The sequence below is a fragment of the Danaus plexippus genome, assembly GCF_018135715.1.
Source record: "Danaus plexippus chromosome 18 unlocalized genomic scaffold, MEX_DaPlex mxdp_35, whole genome shotgun sequence".
Taxonomy (NCBI): Eukaryota; Metazoa; Arthropoda; class Insecta; order Lepidoptera; family Nymphalidae; genus Danaus; species Danaus plexippus.
The window spans coordinates 723,463-739,597 of NW_026869854.1; the positions used below are offsets into that span (position 1 = coordinate 723,463).

Below are 16,135 nucleotides of genomic sequence, written 5' to 3' on the forward strand. Positions count from 1 at the left end.
AAAATACTTTAAATAAATTATAACAAATTTACATTTACCTACACATTTAATAATTTTTATTCCTTTATATATTTTTTTAATATTGGGATGATAACTTTATCCTTTATTTAATATATTTTTTCTTTGATGTTTCTTATATTTTATTCATTATTAAAAATAGTGTAATTTATTAGGGTCAGCAAGTGGTCCGACTGAAACAACAGATATAAGTGTAGTAACAGAAGTTAGTACTGAAAACTCAGATTCAACTGTAACTGATGAAACAGAAGCGAGCACAACCGAAGTTTCTGATGTTACCTCGTCAGGAAGTAGTGATTCCAGTGAAACAGACAGTACAGATTCAGTTTCAACAGAAGAAACAGAATCTACTTCAGAATATTCCCAATCTAGTACAACAGAAAGTAGTTTCAGTAGTACAGATAATGGAATGAGCACAACAGAAGATGAATTAAAAACAAATGAAAGTGGATCCAGTACAACCGAGAGTGGTATTAGTACAACAGAGAGTTCAACTGAAAAAGAATCTAGCACACAAACAACAGATTTCGTTAGTACAATTGGAAGTTCTGAATCTAGTGAATCCAGCACAACAGAAAGTGATTCATCGAGTACTATAGAATCTTCATCCCTCAGCACAGTAATAAACGAATTTGAAACAAGTACAATTTTGTCTAGCACGACCGAGGATGAATTGAGTACACTTGAGAGTGAACCTAGTACTACAGAAAATTATTCGAGTTCATCAGAAAGTGGGTCCAGTGTGACAGAAAGTGAGTCTAGTACAACTGAGGGTACGGAATCTAGCACTATATCAAGTTCTGAATCTGAAAGTACAGAAGGTAGTACATTAGAATACGATGAATCTAGCACACCAATAACTGATTTATCTAGTACAACGGAAACTGATGAATCAAGTACAACTGATAATGTTTTAACAAGCACGACTGAACTCTTAGAATCTAGTTCAACAGAGAGATCAGAATCTACCTCAACAGAAAATGTTGAAGTATCCACAACAGAGAGTGTTCAAGTAAGTACAACAGAAAGTGATAAAATAAGCACAACAGACAGTATCGAGTCAAGTTCAACGGAAAGTGTTGAGTCGAGCACAACAGATAATATTGAACTAAGCAGTACAGAAAGTAGCCAGTCATCTACAACAGAAACTGATATTTCAAGTACATCGGAAAATATATTATCTAGTGTGACCGACATTAGCGAATCTAGTACTACGGAAAGTGAAGTGTCTAGTTCAACAGCTACTGATGAAACAAGTACAATGACTACTTTCGAATCCAGTACAACAGACACATCCCTATACAGTACATCAGAGGAATTTGAAACTACAGAGACTAGTGAATTTTCATCTACGGAAGGTAATCGTAATTTTGTATTTAAAGATCTGTAGTAAATATTAATATAATGTATGTAGCTTTTAAGAAGAATAGACATAAATCTTATAAAGTCATAAGACAATAAATTATTTGTTTAAATTGCTAAACAGGTATTAGTGATAGTACCACAACCGTTAGCAGTACAGAATCTACAGAATCAAATCCAACAGAATCTTCTGATATAACCGGAACTAGTGAAAGCTCCACGGCAACAGGTAATTATAAAGCGCTTTTTTAAAAGAAATAAATAAAATAATATACGTTAATGTTCGTTGTGACGTGGTTTATATTTTTAAAAGCAGGTAGCACTGAGTCTAGTTCAATTACTGAAGAAACAGTTACCGAAGAATCTGTTGCACCAAAATCGAGTATGTACTGTGTTATTTTCATGAAATATATAATTTTTATACATTCCGTTTTTAATTGAACGGTGAACACGTAATTGTAAAATATTTTTCTTTTATAAAACGTAAATAATTTCTAGCACCTTGGGATTGGGCGTCAACGATTGAAGTTTTCACAAAGAAACCTTGTAGGCCCAGAAAGAGAACCGCAAAATGTGTCAAAAGTAAATTTGGATGCTGTCCGGACAAAAGAACACCTGCTGCTGGACCATTTGACGAAGGTAATTCTAAAGATTACCGGAGAGTCACATAATTTTAAATGCAAATTCTAAAAAAATGGTTTCTACTCTCAGGTTGTCCAAATCCCAAAACATGCAAAGAGTCGAAATTCGGTTGCTGCCCCGATGGTGTTTCACCAGCACCAGAACCGAAAGGCAAAGGTTGCCCCGTTACTCTTTGTAACGAAACACTTTATGGATGCTGTAAGTCTGACAACATCACTGCTGCTGAGGGTAACAACCAAGAGGGTTGCCCACCTCCGCCACCTGTTTGCAAGTCATCTGAGTAAGATATATATTATTTTATAATATAATAAAAATCTGATATTCTTGTCTTACTTCACATATTTTTTTTTAGATTTGGTTGCTGTGAAGATAATGAAACAATTGCTAAAGGTCCTAATAAAGAAGGATGCTCAGAAACAGGTAGGTTCAATTGGAAATGTTAGTTATCATTATTACATTTCATACTAGGTTTTTTCTTAAAAGTTTATTTTTGCACCTTCGATTCCATTGATCTATATAACAATATAATTTTCATTCTCATTAGAGAAAATTCTTAATCATTTTAGTCTTAAATTTATCTTTGTTTCTCAATATAATATTGATGTCTTCTAAACAATATATTTATAATATTTCAGTAACTGAAAAGGTAACGCCAGTCGTTGCAGTGGGATGTGCTTCCTCAGAGTTCGGTTGTTGCTACGACAACGAGACCGATGCCTCTGGTCCAAATGGTGAAGGATGTCCTTGCAGTATTAGTGAATTCGGCTGCTGTCCTGATGGTCTCACTACAGGTATTAATTTGATATAGTTATAGCAATTTCTTCAAGTAACAAATTATGATACTTAACTTGTGGTGTTGGTTGTACAAAATTTTTTTGTAGGTAGCTGCTTTTATTTTCTCTTTTAGATCTTATAGATTAATTACAATTCATGACAACTTTTTTTTGGTTTCCAGCTGGTGGCGCAAATATGGAGGGCTGTGTAATGTCATGTAACACGTCGGCTTACGGCTGTTGTCCTGATGGAGAAACTCCAGCACATGGACCGGATTCTGAAGGCTGCTGTGTTCAGACTTCGTTTGGTTGCTGTCCTGACAACTACAAACCTGCTGAGGGACCGCATCTTGAAGGTTAGAGTTGTATTCTTGTACATCGTCTGAAATGAAATTTCATTCCGGGTAAAGAACAAATATTTTACAAATACTGTTATTTATTTTATTCATTAAGGCCCAAATTTAAAATTATTTTGAATGAAGTTAAGAACTCCTTTATAACTTTTCTTCAGGTTGTGGTTGTCAATACGCTCATTACGGTTGTTGCCCTGATAACGTCACAGTGGCCCGGGGACCCAATATGGATGGATGTGGCTGCGCGCACTCTCAATATGGATGCTGTCCAGATAGGTATTAGCATTGATATTTATCGCAATAAAGCTCTTTATAAAATACGAAACTACGATAATAAAGAGCGATTGAAAAGTCTATTGACATTGACTTTATTTCATTGATTTCATAAATCTAGTGTTCATGTAAATTTTATCGTTTTTTTTTAGACACACACAAGCTCAGGGTCCTGAATTTGAAGGATGTGGTTGTCACACGTATCAATTTGGTTGTTGTTTGGACGGTGTTACTATCGCTTCGGGTCCTGAAATGCAGGGATGTCGCTGTGTGGACTCCAAGTATGGATGCTGCGGGGATGAAAAAACTCACGCTAAGGGACCCAATAACGAGGGATGCGATTGTTCAAATAGCAAATATGGCTGTTGTCCCGATGGCATAACTGAAGCTCAGGGTGAAAAGTTCCTTAATTGTACCGACGCTCCTATAAATAGACAAGGTACATCCTGATTTTGTTACAGAAAGAGCATTCACATATTATAAGGTTTTTTTCAATCCATAACGTTCCCTATTTTAGCGGCCTGTGCACTTGCTAACGATGGAGGGCCATGCCGCAATTACTCAGTTTATTGGTTCTACGATATGACCTATGGCGGATGTTCCCGATTCTGGTATGGTGGTTGTGAAGGCAACGGTAACCGATTTCTTAGTGAGGAGGAATGCAAAGACGTGTGCGTTCAGCCATCACCAAAAGGTTAGTTATAGAAAAAATCAAATACAATAAGAAATAGATTGTAAGAATACTAAGAATATTTATTATTTACTAACTAATGTTATTTTCTCGGCAGACGCTTGTAATCTTCCGAAAGTCAAAGGAGCATGCCAGGGTTACCACGTTCGTTGGTATTACGATTCACAACGTGAACAGTGCTCTCAGTTTGTATTCGGCGGATGTCTCGGCAATGCAAACAATTTCGACTCTAAAGAGCTCTGTCAGGAACGCTGTGAACCGGAGAAAACTGAAGGTAATTTTACATTTATTTATATCATATTACATTCTTTGTCGTTTCTACAATAGTAGTATTTTCTTAGACACATGTAACTTACCTATCGAGCGTGGTCCCTGCGCCGGTAACTTTGCCCGTTGGGGCTTCAATCCGGAAAAACGGCGATGCGAACAGTTCGTCTGGGGAGGCTGCGAAGGGAACGCCAATCGATTTAATTCAGAAGCTGCCTGCCTGTTACAGTGTGATCCACCCGGAACTCCGAAACGTCTGTATAATATGCATCAAGTATTTGTTAGGTTTGCCTTGCTAGTATCGGTCATTACAATGATTTCTAATTCTATTCCTTCCTCTTTTATATTTAATTTCTGGTAATGGTTTTCTATTAATCTTTCACACTGTAGTTAGCACTCACAATTTCAGTTTAATTTCTATTAGCATAACATAAATAAGATTATTAAAACTTGTAATAGTATGCTAGACAAATTTTACTAACACGGTTGCACGGTACAGAGGCATGCTCGCAGTTACAAGATGTAGGAAACTGCACTGAGAAGCATGCGGTGTGGTCGTTTAGTCAGACGGAGAACCGCTGCATCCCCTTCTATTACTCTGGTTGTGGTGGCAATGATAACCGCTTTGAAAGTGAAAGCTCATGCGCCAAAAGCTGTCCCAGTGTTTATGGTTAGTAACAGTAATTTAACCAGACATTTTCAGTTTTCCTGCAGAATGATGTTTAAGAATTGACTTTACCCACTGAGTCAGTGAGGTACTTTGTGATCTCTGAAGGAGTAATAAATTGATACAATAGCAGTTCACTTATGATGAAGATTTATGAACAGGGCCTTTGTTTATTTAGAAACTATCGACTATAATGAGAATGGCGTGGCTCCTGTATGACAAACTTATATGAAATAACCTTTATTTACAAATAATAACTAACTTTATGCACCAGTTACAAATATTTTATATATGTATGTTAAGTTATTGTGGTTTTTGTAATTATTAATATCTGTTAATCACGTGACATTTTTCCGTTTGTATTGGGTAAATTAAAATTAATATTTATGTAAGTTATAATTTAAGATTTTTAAATTATTTTTGATATTTAAATAAGTTAGTTTTTAACGTAGAAGATGACTTTAGTATAAAACTTTCATAAAATTGCAGAGCAAGAAATTTGTACTCTCCCTGCTTTGACCGGTGAGTGCGCGGACTATACACAAAGGTGGTTCTTCGACACTACAAAACAGAGGTAAAGCATATACAGAGTGTACATACAAAATAATAAATGAAGTAAAAGCGATACAAATGATAATATTATATTTAAAAGATGTCGGCCATTCTACTACGGAGGGTGTGGTGGAAATGAAAATAACTTCTACTCAGAAATGGAATGTGAGACGCGGTGCTCGGAACAACCGGTCACGACCACCGTGCAGCCGCTCACGATGCCGCCGACACAAACACAACCGAACGTCCCTACGCCGGAAAGATCTGGTACATACAAGGAAGAAACACTTCTTATAATTCCATACTACTTTAAATAATTATATCAAATGTAATACTTGCGCAGAATTTTGTTACCTGGAAATCGACAGCGGTCCATGCACGCAGCCTCAGACACGTTATGCGTTCGATGCTTCCCGCGGTACGTGTGTGCAGTTCCAATACGGCGGCTGTGGTGGCAACCGGAACCACTTCCCCAGCCTCGAATACTGCCAGTACTATTGCGGAGTCAGTCAAGGTAACTTGCGCTTTATATATTGAATTTTCCTAAACAAAAGGATTATCTTAAATAATTATATTTTTAGATGTATGCCAGCTGCCGTTCGCGGAGGGTCCTTGCGACCAGTCCATCATGCAATGGTTCTATGATGCTGCCTCCGACTCCTGCAGCCAGTTCACATACGGAGGCTGTGAGGGCAACGGGAACAGGTAAAATTAGATAATAGTAAAAATGTACCAATTGAAATCACAGGCTAAAATTCTGATTATTTTTTGTAAGGTTTAATACACTTGAGGAATGCGAAAGCCGATGTCGTCAAAGTCTTCCAGCTACTACGACAACCTCGTCTACTACTACTATAACACCGGTGAGGATCTTTATATAATCAGATATTTAATATTAGTTATAAATGAATTACTTTCATAACGCAACATATATATTGTACAGGTGTACGTTTCGAGCGAATGTCAAGTATCTCCGGCGTTAGAGGAGTGTCGGGAGAGCGGCGAGGTGTGGTATCTGGACCAGGAGCTTCGCACTTGCGTATCTTTCGTTAACGAGGCCGAGGGCTCAGGTTGCAGACACACGGGGGCCTTCCACTCTCAAGAAGCCTGCGAGCGAGCTTGCGGAGCCTTCCGAGGACTCGGTATGCATTCTATAACAAAAAGTAGTAATTTAAAATTATTATGTGCTCTTTCCTTAAGTTTTTATTACGATTATATAAAAACAAGCATAAAAATGAAAGATTACGTGTCTCAGATAACCTATCCAAACAGGAACACACTTTTCCTGTATATATATATTTCATATTATCTATAGATGTTTGCCGCTACTCCCTCGATCCGGGTCCTTGTCGCGAGATGGTTCCCAAGTTCTATTACAACGAAGCCACTGGCCGCTGCGAATCATTTACATACGGAGGTTGTCACGGAGGTCCCAACCGTTTCTCTTCTCTTGAAGAATGTGAACAAATATGCAGACCAAATACTGGTGAGACTTGAAATTTGTAATATAGTTAAATATAACGTAATTTCTAGTGAAACAGAGACAGTAATTGATAAAAAATCACTCATTTATGCTTCAATTGTTTAGATCCTTGCATCCAATCTCCTGAATCGGGCAACTGCTTGGCTTACTTCGTTATGTGGTACTACGATAGTTCCCGAGATGAATGCGGTCAGTTTGTGTATGGAGGCTGCAATGGCAACGATAATAGATTTGAAACACAAGCAGAATGTGAAGGTCGGTGCAAGAAGGGTATTATAACTACGACAGCGTTTACCCTCGCCTCGGTTCCGTCCACGACCTCGACTTCAACCTCGACAACAACTACGACGACGACCACTACACAGGCGCCATCACCAACGCCACAGTTTGTAAGTTTCCCTGAACAAATGTATTGATTAAGCAATTAAATATATATTAAAATGTATAGATCAGATAACTTTAGATTTAAAACACTAATAGGTAACTATCACAAAAAAGTCATTTATGTACAATCTTACCCATGCGAAAAAATTTATATTCTTTAGATAGTAGAAGCGGAATGCTCAACCCCAGAGTCATTAGCGGTGTGCGGCAAAAACATTACGGTGTATTACTTCGATACTAGGACTCAAGCTTGCTTAGCCGGAGATTTTGGCGGCTGTAGGTATGCCAACAGTTATCGCACTGAAGAAGAGTGTCAGAGACGATGTGGCGCCTTCAGAGGACTGGGTAAGTAAAGAATTTAAATACTAGTCTAGACTATTTCCTTTCGAATTTCTATTTCTTTATTTTTATATTTTAATCAGACGTTTGCGGTTCTCGTCTTGACCCTGGTCCTTGTTTGAACACCATTCCTAAATTCTACTGGGATCCTCTCTCTGGCCGATGTCTGAGCTTTGCTTATGGAGGATGTCACGGTGGACCGAATCGCTTCTCTACTGTGGAGGAATGTGAAGAAATCTGCGGAGCGACTGGACCAGGTAAATCTTTCATGCCAAAACTTCCATATTTTGATTTCCATACAACACAAAACTCTATTACGGTTTGTCTATAACCTATTGACGATGACGTCAATAGGTTTGGCTTATGCATAATTCTTTAAAATTCAGTAGATTTATTAGAGCCTTCGAGTAGTTAGTTTTATAACATTTAACCTGGCTTAGAAGCTATAACGTTGCGCGTTCCTAACTCGTGGGGCTTAGTATTGGGGTGTGGGGACTAACACGGTGAGGTGGTGGGGCAGAAGCGCGTTGTCTGGTGCCGGTGTCGTCGGGTACTCCGGGCTGTGGGGTTCCCTCGCGTCGCTGGTACTACAGCGTCAGCTTCGGGGACTGCCTGGCTTTCGTCTACTCTGGCTGTGGCGGCAACGAAAATAACTTCCACACGTATGAAGAGTGCGCTGCCTGCAAGAGTGATTACTTGATCCCCGGTATATTGCGATAACTGTACGGCACCTCCGCTTTGCGATAGCTCTGCCGCACTTTTAGGATGAAATGTTTTATTTCGCTAAAATTTAAAACAAAGATTTTATCCCTTAATGGTATTTTTATTTTTATTACAATAAAGCAATGAAATAAAACATTTATAATTATGCCTCAAGATTATTAAGGACATCGTCGTGATCTGCTTTTGCAATCATTTGCACTGCTTGCACGCTTGCTTGTCTTTTTGTTTCTCACTGTATTTGCACAAATGTATATGAGATTTTATTAAATAATATAGGTTTTTAATAAAATTTTAAGGACTGAATTGGACGTTGAATTTAAAAATGTGTTCCTTTTCTGAGTAATTTGCAGGAGAGAAAATACAAAAAAAAATCTTATTCCGATATATTTACAGATAAAGAAACTGGCAACGAAGTTTTACCCGACTGTGATGATTTTAATGCGGAGTGCGCAGCCCTGGAGTGCAAATATGGAGTGCAGAGGATACGCGTGGGAGGAGGATGCGAGCGATGTTCATGTATCGCGCCGGAGGTTGACTGTGAACCGTTAGCCAAGGAATGCAAGAACCTCAAGTGTACTTATGGACTCCAAAAGACTACTGACGATGATGGCTGCGAGAGGTGATGCGATGACTGACGTGACTTGTAATAATTATAGCTATAAAGTTCTAAATTACATTGTTGATTTTTAATTCGCAGGTGTAATTGCATCGATCATCCTTGCGCCAACAAGGAGTGCGAAATTGGAGAGCGTTGTGTTTCAACGCCCTACAGAGATGCAATCTCGCAAGAAATTCTTTACTCCTCTGACTGTAGAATTGGTATAATTAGTTTTCCTATGAAATATTTTGGTTAAATATAAAAAAATAAACATTACTTGATGTCTGTCCAGCAAACAAATCCGGATCGTGTCCATCGGAAGCTGTGTCATTAACGGCGACGGAGAGTCAGTGTAGGCGCCAGTGTAACGATGACGCAGACTGTCCTGGTGTAGGAAAGTGCTGCGAACGTGGCTGTAGTCATCTCTGTCTGGAACCAGTATCACCCACCAGCCCCACGGCACGACCTGTGCCCATCTATGTACCTGGTTAGCTGATTGTCTTTGATGCTACTTGTTATATCTCAATGGATGGATGGAAAATAATTATTTTTCTGAGATATATCTATTCTTGTATAAAAAACCCAAAATTCTATTTGTTCTCCATTATTATTAATGCTATTTAAATTATCAGAACTGCCTCAAGTGCCATACGCAAATGAGGCGACGGAGCCGGAAGTCCACGCCACTCTGGGTGGCAAAGTTACTCTACGCTGTTTGTTCCACGGCAACCCCCCGCCCAAGATCACCTGGCAGCGAGGACAGATCACGGTACACACAATAATTTCTTTAATTGATCAAAATGACATTAACTATAACAGTGCTACGTTATTCAATAAGAGTAATTCGAATTTTATATTCCATACTAAAGTTAATATTACTGCAGTTGACGAATTTTTAATGAAATTTTGGAATTCTAGTTATATGTATTAAATTTTCTTCATGTGATAGATCGAAGGAGACGTTGGTCGGTACCGACTAATGTCTGATGGCTCGTTGGAGATTGTTTCCCTTTATCGCAACGACTCCGGGGTCTACATCTGTGTGGCGGACAATGGACTTGGAATAGCACGCCAAGAAATCAATCTACAGGTTGAAGGTAAGCTTGAATCCGGTGAGTCTCGGTTACGGCCAAGTTGACTTCATATGTGATAGGTGTTTTGAAGTCACCGAAAAATATTCCTGCTCACCTCGACCTTCACAATCAGCTGTTTCAAGATAACTTTTCGTTGAACTCGGGATTTAAACATCTAAACATTTGAAATGGCATGTTATAGAAATTGCATTTTGATTTTGATTTTTTCTCTCTATAAATATATCGCAATAGTTTGAAGTAGTAGTAGTTTTATTAGCATTTTTTTCTAGTTATTATAGCTTCCCTCTCACGACTATCTTTCTGCACTCTTTTTGACTTTTATTTTACAATTAAACATAAAAAACAAACGATCACTGAGAGTTTAGCTGCTGTCAATGTAATATGATATTCTATTGATTAACTATTAAAGATAATTTGGTCCGCAGTCGATGTACGAATATTTAAATATTTTGATATAATACCAGCTGACATAATTATAGAATGATAATATAATCTGCGACGGAAATGCACAATAATATTATGTAGAATTGTTGTGTTTTATAAAAAAAAAACTGTTTATGTAACTTAACATAATAAACAACTTAACTGACACTTTTGTTCAGTCGCTATCGTGAATTTTAAGTAATTAATCTAATTTTCATCATTCCTCTTAATGACTTGTATTTACATTGTATTTACAAACCGAGTAACGAAAGCGTAACACGAAATTAGAAATTTGAAACATTCGTAACATATATATGTATTTTGATGTGTAGTAATTTTTTATTTGAATTAAATTAATTTAAACACATTAGTTTCTTCCGTCGATGTCATCGTGGAAACAAAATAAAACAAATTCGTTATCGTAATTAACAAGTACAATGAAGTTCAAATGTTAACAAACGGGAGTTGTTACATTTTGTCATCGGACGTCCGTTGTATTTCGCAGTCAACAATCTTTTATCTAAACATACATTAGTGTTAGTGGTCAGTGGTCACATCGCAGGCGGACACATGAGATCCATCCACGGTCAAACAGACATGTTGCTACTATCAGTGGTCGTGTGTTTTGCGCTCGCGTGCGCAGGCGCAGCTCAAGGTTATATTTTTATTAACACAGGTTTTGGACTGTTTCATTTGTTTTGGATTCTCTTAAAATTTCACGTGAATCATGATTAAGTTATATGAGAGAATCCAAAACATATTGGTTTTTTGTTAATTTGGCTTATTAGATTACTAATAACGGTTTGTGGAATGTTTCCTTTATAAAATTTAATTAACTTGTTGTAGAATCATGGCATCATTGTACGACGAGAGTATTTTTTCAATATATGCACTATACATTTTAAATCATTGGCTGGGGTACTTTACATTCACGATTGCATTGGATATAAGACTCTGTAACTCGCGATTCATAAAACTTGTTGTCACTGATCATTCCACAAACAGTAGTATGTAGTCACTAACAACGGGGATGGTTAGATGGAGTGGACGGACCGGCGGGCATAGCTGGCCTCACTGATACCGTGGTGGTCGGGGAGCTGGGCCAGCCGCTCAGCGTCAGGTGCATGGCTTACGGATATCCGACACCATCGATCTACTGGTACCACGGCCGGAACGGACCCATGGTGCCCTTCAGCAGCCCGCAGTATGAAGCCAGAGATAACATTCTACAAATAAGGAAGTTGTCCATTGACACACTTGGCGAATACATCTGTCAAGCTTATAATGGAATCGGCAAACCGGTAGACTGGTCGTTAATCGTGCAGGCGTATAGATCCGATGACTCTGTTGACTCGCCGTACTTAGTGTCACGACAGCATGAAGTATTGATAACACCTAGGGAACCTCAAACTGAAGCTACCACGACGATCGCACCGGAAATTGAGATACCCGTCTACACCGGTAAGACCGGACCTACTTACGATTCCAACAAAAATGTTCCTTCTAAGTTATTATATATAAATATAAGATTTTTTTAAAAATTACGATTAAAACATAAAGATGGATCATTTTTGTTAGAAGAATATTAATGTACTGCATGTTTTTCGAGGTGATAGTTTGACGCATGTGGCTTGCATGATCATTTCTTTTCAAATTCTAATGATAACATTACAATTATATACTATCTTTATTATTACCGGCTTCTGAGAACGCGGGTTATCGGCTATTCATAATTACGTATATCCAATAACAAGTTCAAAGAAATTCATTACATGTTATGTTAATTGTATGCTTTGGTGTTCAATGTTAAGATAAGATTATGTAAAAAATATATTTCGTTTACAATGAGTTATTTGTTACTTCAGTATTATGTATCTCATTCAAGGTAGGTATGACTTATCATATGTACCTAGTGTAAATAGTCCACATTAAAATTAATTTTATTAAAACAGTTCCCGTTACAACTCGTATTGTTTCTGAACGCACGCGGCTGGCTGCGGGATCGGAGCTTAATCTGTTGTGTGAAGTCGATGGCTATCCCGTGCCGGAAGTCTACTGGACCAAGGACTCAGTCAGAATATCATCGGATGAGAGAATCAGAGCGACAGGTCCGTTCTTGAGTTGTTAGAAATGGTCGTATATTAATTTCACATACCCGGAGTAAAAATTACATGTTTGGCAATATATGATTACCGAAATTAAAAATAGTTTTTATAATTTAGAATCTAAAAGATTGGAATGTGAGAATAATTAAGTTCAGAGTCTAATCTCTTCAAACTATGTCCGAGTTTAGAACTCTCACAATCATTTGTAACTAAAACTTAGTTGTATTAATTGTAATAGTGACCGTTTCTTACATGAATTTTACTTATAGAGGCGCGATTGACGGTGATGAGAACGAACACGAACGACTCCGGCGTGTACAGCTGCCACGCATTCAACGCCTACAACTCTCATTACTCCAGTGTGGAGATTAGCGTCGAAGGTTTGTCTTACATATTAAATACTAATTCTTTCTTTAAAATGACTTACATAATATTTAATGATATCTGTTTTAAGGTCTGTACATTCCACCCACTTGCAAGGATAATCCGTACTTCGCCAACTGTCACCTCATAGTACGCAGCAAGTTCTGTCACCACAAATATTACTCTGGGTGAGAAAATGCGATATGTTACGATCATAAGACTTAAAAATGTTACAGAATTAATTTCCTAAATGTGTTGTTGCTTATGTAGCACGACTTTAAACATTTTTATTGCGCAGATTCTGCTGCAAGTCTTGCGTGGAGGCTGGACAGCTGGACCCTCGAGAGTTGGAGCTGCAGGCGGACAGTCCCCTGTACCGGAAGTAGTCGGGACTAGTTTAGAGACTATTCACTTATTGGCCTAGTAGTAGCTCTAATGTGGAGACTCACACTTATTGTTTTAATTTTATTTGAATACATTAAATAATAAAATCTTAAATTAAATTTGAATAGTCTCGCTGCGTGGACATCGCAATCGTTGATACTCATTTGGTGGTGCCATATTGAAAACAGCCAAACACAAAGCGCTCCCGCAACATAACATAATTACCATAGATAACTAATTATTGTAGATAAAAACGTCAATGTAAATAATGTTTGTCACAAAAGCTCCATCTGTGATGGAAGTCGGAAATAAATCGGATAAGAAAAAAGTATAGAGGCTTAAGTCGACTACGTAAGGTATAATTTGTAACTTTATAATTTGTGTTCTTAGCCTGTACTTAGAGATCTGTTGTTAACGGATTCGCATATTTTTTTTACTGTTTTAAACTTAGCATAGATAGTTAATAAATATGAAACGTTATTCCACTCCCCGTCATCAAGCGGCTTGTGTGCAATCAAAGGAACCGAACGATGAACTGAACGAGTCCGGAACACAGTTATTTATTTCTTAATAAATATTATAATAATTGTAATTGTGAGACATAATAATTTGTGTATGTGAATTATTTTTATCAACAGTGTAAATAAAAATAAATCCCGTTTAAATATAGAATTCGTATTCGTATCGTTGCCTATCCTGCATCCTCAACTCGGACTCGATAAATGAAAAGCCAATATAATAAAAGAAATAATAAAAATAAAACAAAATAATAGCAATAACATAAATTTTTATTTACATCCCGAATTTCACAATCAAATAGATAACAACTAAATGTCCTATTACCTGACGATGAAAATACAGAGACCATGAGGTACTTTGATGATTTCTCATATATACAATCACATTCCGTAATTTAATCCATACATCTGCGCACGGAACACGATAAACTATTGTTAGCTAGTTTACACTGGAAATCATTTAAAACCATCAGGATCCGTCCGGATCCGCCTTTATCCTGATCGATCCGGTTCGTTCCGGTTCAATCCGCCTCGATCCTACATCTGCTGCACACTAATTTGTATAATTTATAGTCGCTCCATAACTCGCGCTGGCCGGAGCGGCGCGCGGAGTGTGAAGCGTCAATACGTTCTTAATTACAGAAATTAAAACAAAATAAAAGTTTATATACATCAAATTATAATTTAATATACATAGAGGTCGCTGGCCGCCGGCGCGGGCCCGGAGCCCGTTACATTATCACAATATGTCAAAATGAACAAACCGCGGGGCGGGCACGTGTATAAGTCTAATAAAAACATTAATAAGAAACCGACAACTGTTACTATCATCGTATATAATGTACAGTCGACCCCGGGGGGCTGGGGCCGCCTCGTATCCCGGTCGCACGTAGTAAATGCATCCCGACGTGACGCCCGTACATCATACGGCGTTAACGTTACGGCACTACACACTATCCGTACGAGACTCAGTCCAGTACTTGAGACACGATCTTCTCCATGTCGTGGTCTATGTCGTATGAGGGTGTGTCGGGAGCGGGGGCGGGCGGTGGGGGCGGGGCGGGCGGAGTCCCTGCGGGAGGCGGGGAGGGCGCCGCGGGCAGCTGGAACGGCTCGTCGAACTCCTCCAGCCCCGCCGGCACCGGCAACTTCGCCAGCTCCTCTTGTAACTTGACGTAGTGACGCTACAATAACATACAATACATCAGTTTAGTAAATGTCTTTTGTCTCTGTCGGTACACTCTCGCAATCTATCAAAAGCTATATGTATTGCAGCAGGTGCCGAGTGACCCCACCTTGAGCGCCATGAGGTTGAGTTGTATGCTGCGCTGCGTCCTCTCGTCCCCGGTCTGTCCCTCCAGCTCCGTGATCCAGTTGGCCACCGTCTGCATAATCTCGTTCCGTTTCATCCAGAAGTGTGTCTGTATCACCTGGAAGAACATTTATTACATTATCGCATATCACACTACACTATTCGTGGACATATAAGATAGAAATCACACGAGGATGACTTCTGCTTTTATAATCGGCCGTGTGATATTTCTGTTAAAACAATCTCCGTTCCTTCTCGTCGTTAGTTTTCTAAATAGTATTGTCACAGTTACCTCCTTGAAGCAGGGCTCGGGCGCCCTGAGATGGTCCAGCATGGCCCAGCGCACGCAGGCCTGGTATATGTTTGAGTTGTACTCGAGGCTGGCGCTGTTGCCTACTCGTGTGCCGCGACTCCGCTCGTAGCCCGGCTCGTTGAAGTACGGCTCGGGCACCAGGATGAGGGACTGGATGGACACCAACACCTGCAAGGGATATGTTGTATTAACAATGGAACACAGTACACTATTGACTGTACTAAAAATTTTCGCCTAAATGTATTTTACTGTATTAAGATTATGAAATGTCGCTTGAGCTGATTTCGGAAATCCAGAAATCTATTTAATGATGATTTTGAAATAAACTCCCAATAACTATTCCTTTTTGCAAGTTTTTCCTAAACCGTCAAACTGAACGGGACCGGCCCCTTGCTGTTTTTTAGGATGTTTCAATCCATTCATATCTATTTGATGGGTTTTTGTATAATTCCACCTTCATAAAAAAAGTATTCTTATGACGCGTCTTCATACAACGAC

At 38.6% G+C, this 16,135-nt stretch overlaps 2 protein-coding genes across 12 annotated transcripts in view; one reads left to right on the top strand and one right to left on the bottom strand.

The window, feature by feature from the left end:
* LOC116773043 (papilin) overlaps positions 1-14,166 on the top strand; it is a 49,773-nt gene extending 35,607 nt beyond the window's left edge. For 2 of the 7 annotated variants that reach the window (XM_061528600.1, XM_061528602.1), the window contains 35 exons: positions 174-1,376; positions 1,505-1,609; positions 1,694-1,762; positions 1,879-2,019; positions 2,092-2,302; positions 2,375-2,442; positions 2,658-2,813; positions 2,978-3,151; positions 3,307-3,424; positions 3,574-3,860; positions 3,939-4,115; positions 4,210-4,386; positions 4,454-4,633; positions 4,879-5,049; positions 5,536-5,620; positions 5,699-5,865; positions 5,942-6,112; positions 6,180-6,303; positions 6,374-6,461; positions 6,542-6,740; positions 6,914-7,084; positions 7,187-7,470; positions 7,627-7,810; positions 7,888-8,061; positions 8,325-8,510; positions 8,921-9,146; positions 9,225-9,346; positions 9,418-9,612; positions 9,758-9,894; positions 10,075-10,222; positions 11,681-12,103; positions 12,595-12,750; positions 13,017-13,127; positions 13,202-13,298; positions 13,409-14,166. In XM_061528600.1, the coding sequence (XP_061384584.1) occupies positions 174-1,376; positions 1,505-1,609; positions 1,694-1,762; positions 1,879-2,019; positions 2,092-2,302; positions 2,375-2,442; positions 2,658-2,813; positions 2,978-3,151; positions 3,307-3,424; positions 3,574-3,860; positions 3,939-4,115; positions 4,210-4,386; positions 4,454-4,633; positions 4,879-5,049; positions 5,536-5,620; positions 5,699-5,865; positions 5,942-6,112; positions 6,180-6,303; positions 6,374-6,461; positions 6,542-6,740; positions 6,914-7,084; positions 7,187-7,470; positions 7,627-7,810; positions 7,888-8,061; positions 8,325-8,510; positions 8,921-9,146; positions 9,225-9,346; positions 9,418-9,612; positions 9,758-9,894; positions 10,075-10,222; positions 11,681-12,103; positions 12,595-12,750; positions 13,017-13,127; positions 13,202-13,298; positions 13,409-13,496 (6,773 nt within the window). In that variant the 3' untranslated portion in view covers positions 13,497-14,166. The remainder of the gene's footprint in view (positions 1-173; positions 1,377-1,504; positions 1,610-1,693; positions 1,763-1,878; positions 2,020-2,091; positions 2,303-2,374; positions 2,443-2,657; positions 2,814-2,977; positions 3,152-3,306; positions 3,425-3,573; positions 3,861-3,938; positions 4,116-4,209; positions 4,387-4,453; positions 4,634-4,878; positions 5,050-5,535; positions 5,621-5,698; positions 5,866-5,941; positions 6,113-6,179; positions 6,304-6,373; positions 6,462-6,541; positions 6,741-6,913; positions 7,085-7,186; positions 7,471-7,626; positions 7,811-7,887; positions 8,062-8,324; positions 8,511-8,920; positions 9,147-9,224; positions 9,347-9,417; positions 9,613-9,757; positions 9,895-10,074; positions 10,223-11,680; positions 12,104-12,594; positions 12,751-13,016; positions 13,128-13,201; positions 13,299-13,408) is intronic. The other 5 variants (XM_061528601.1, XM_061528605.1, XM_061528604.1 and 2 more) reach the window with 5 other exon arrangements.
* A 662-nt stretch (positions 14,167-14,828) lies between these two features.
* LOC116773042 (baculoviral IAP repeat-containing protein 6) overlaps positions 14,829-16,135 on the bottom strand; it is a 28,882-nt gene continuing 27,575 nt past the window's right edge. For all 5 annotated transcript variants that reach the window (XM_061528597.1, XM_061528599.1, XM_061528598.1 and 2 more), the window contains exons 56-58: positions 15,617-15,805; positions 15,308-15,442; positions 14,829-15,196 (exon numbers count right to left, since the gene is read on the bottom strand). In XM_061528597.1, the coding sequence (XP_061384581.1) occupies positions 14,981-15,196; positions 15,308-15,442; positions 15,617-15,805 (540 nt within the window). In that variant the 3' untranslated portion in view covers positions 14,829-14,980. The remainder of the gene's footprint in view (positions 15,197-15,307; positions 15,443-15,616; positions 15,806-16,135) is intronic.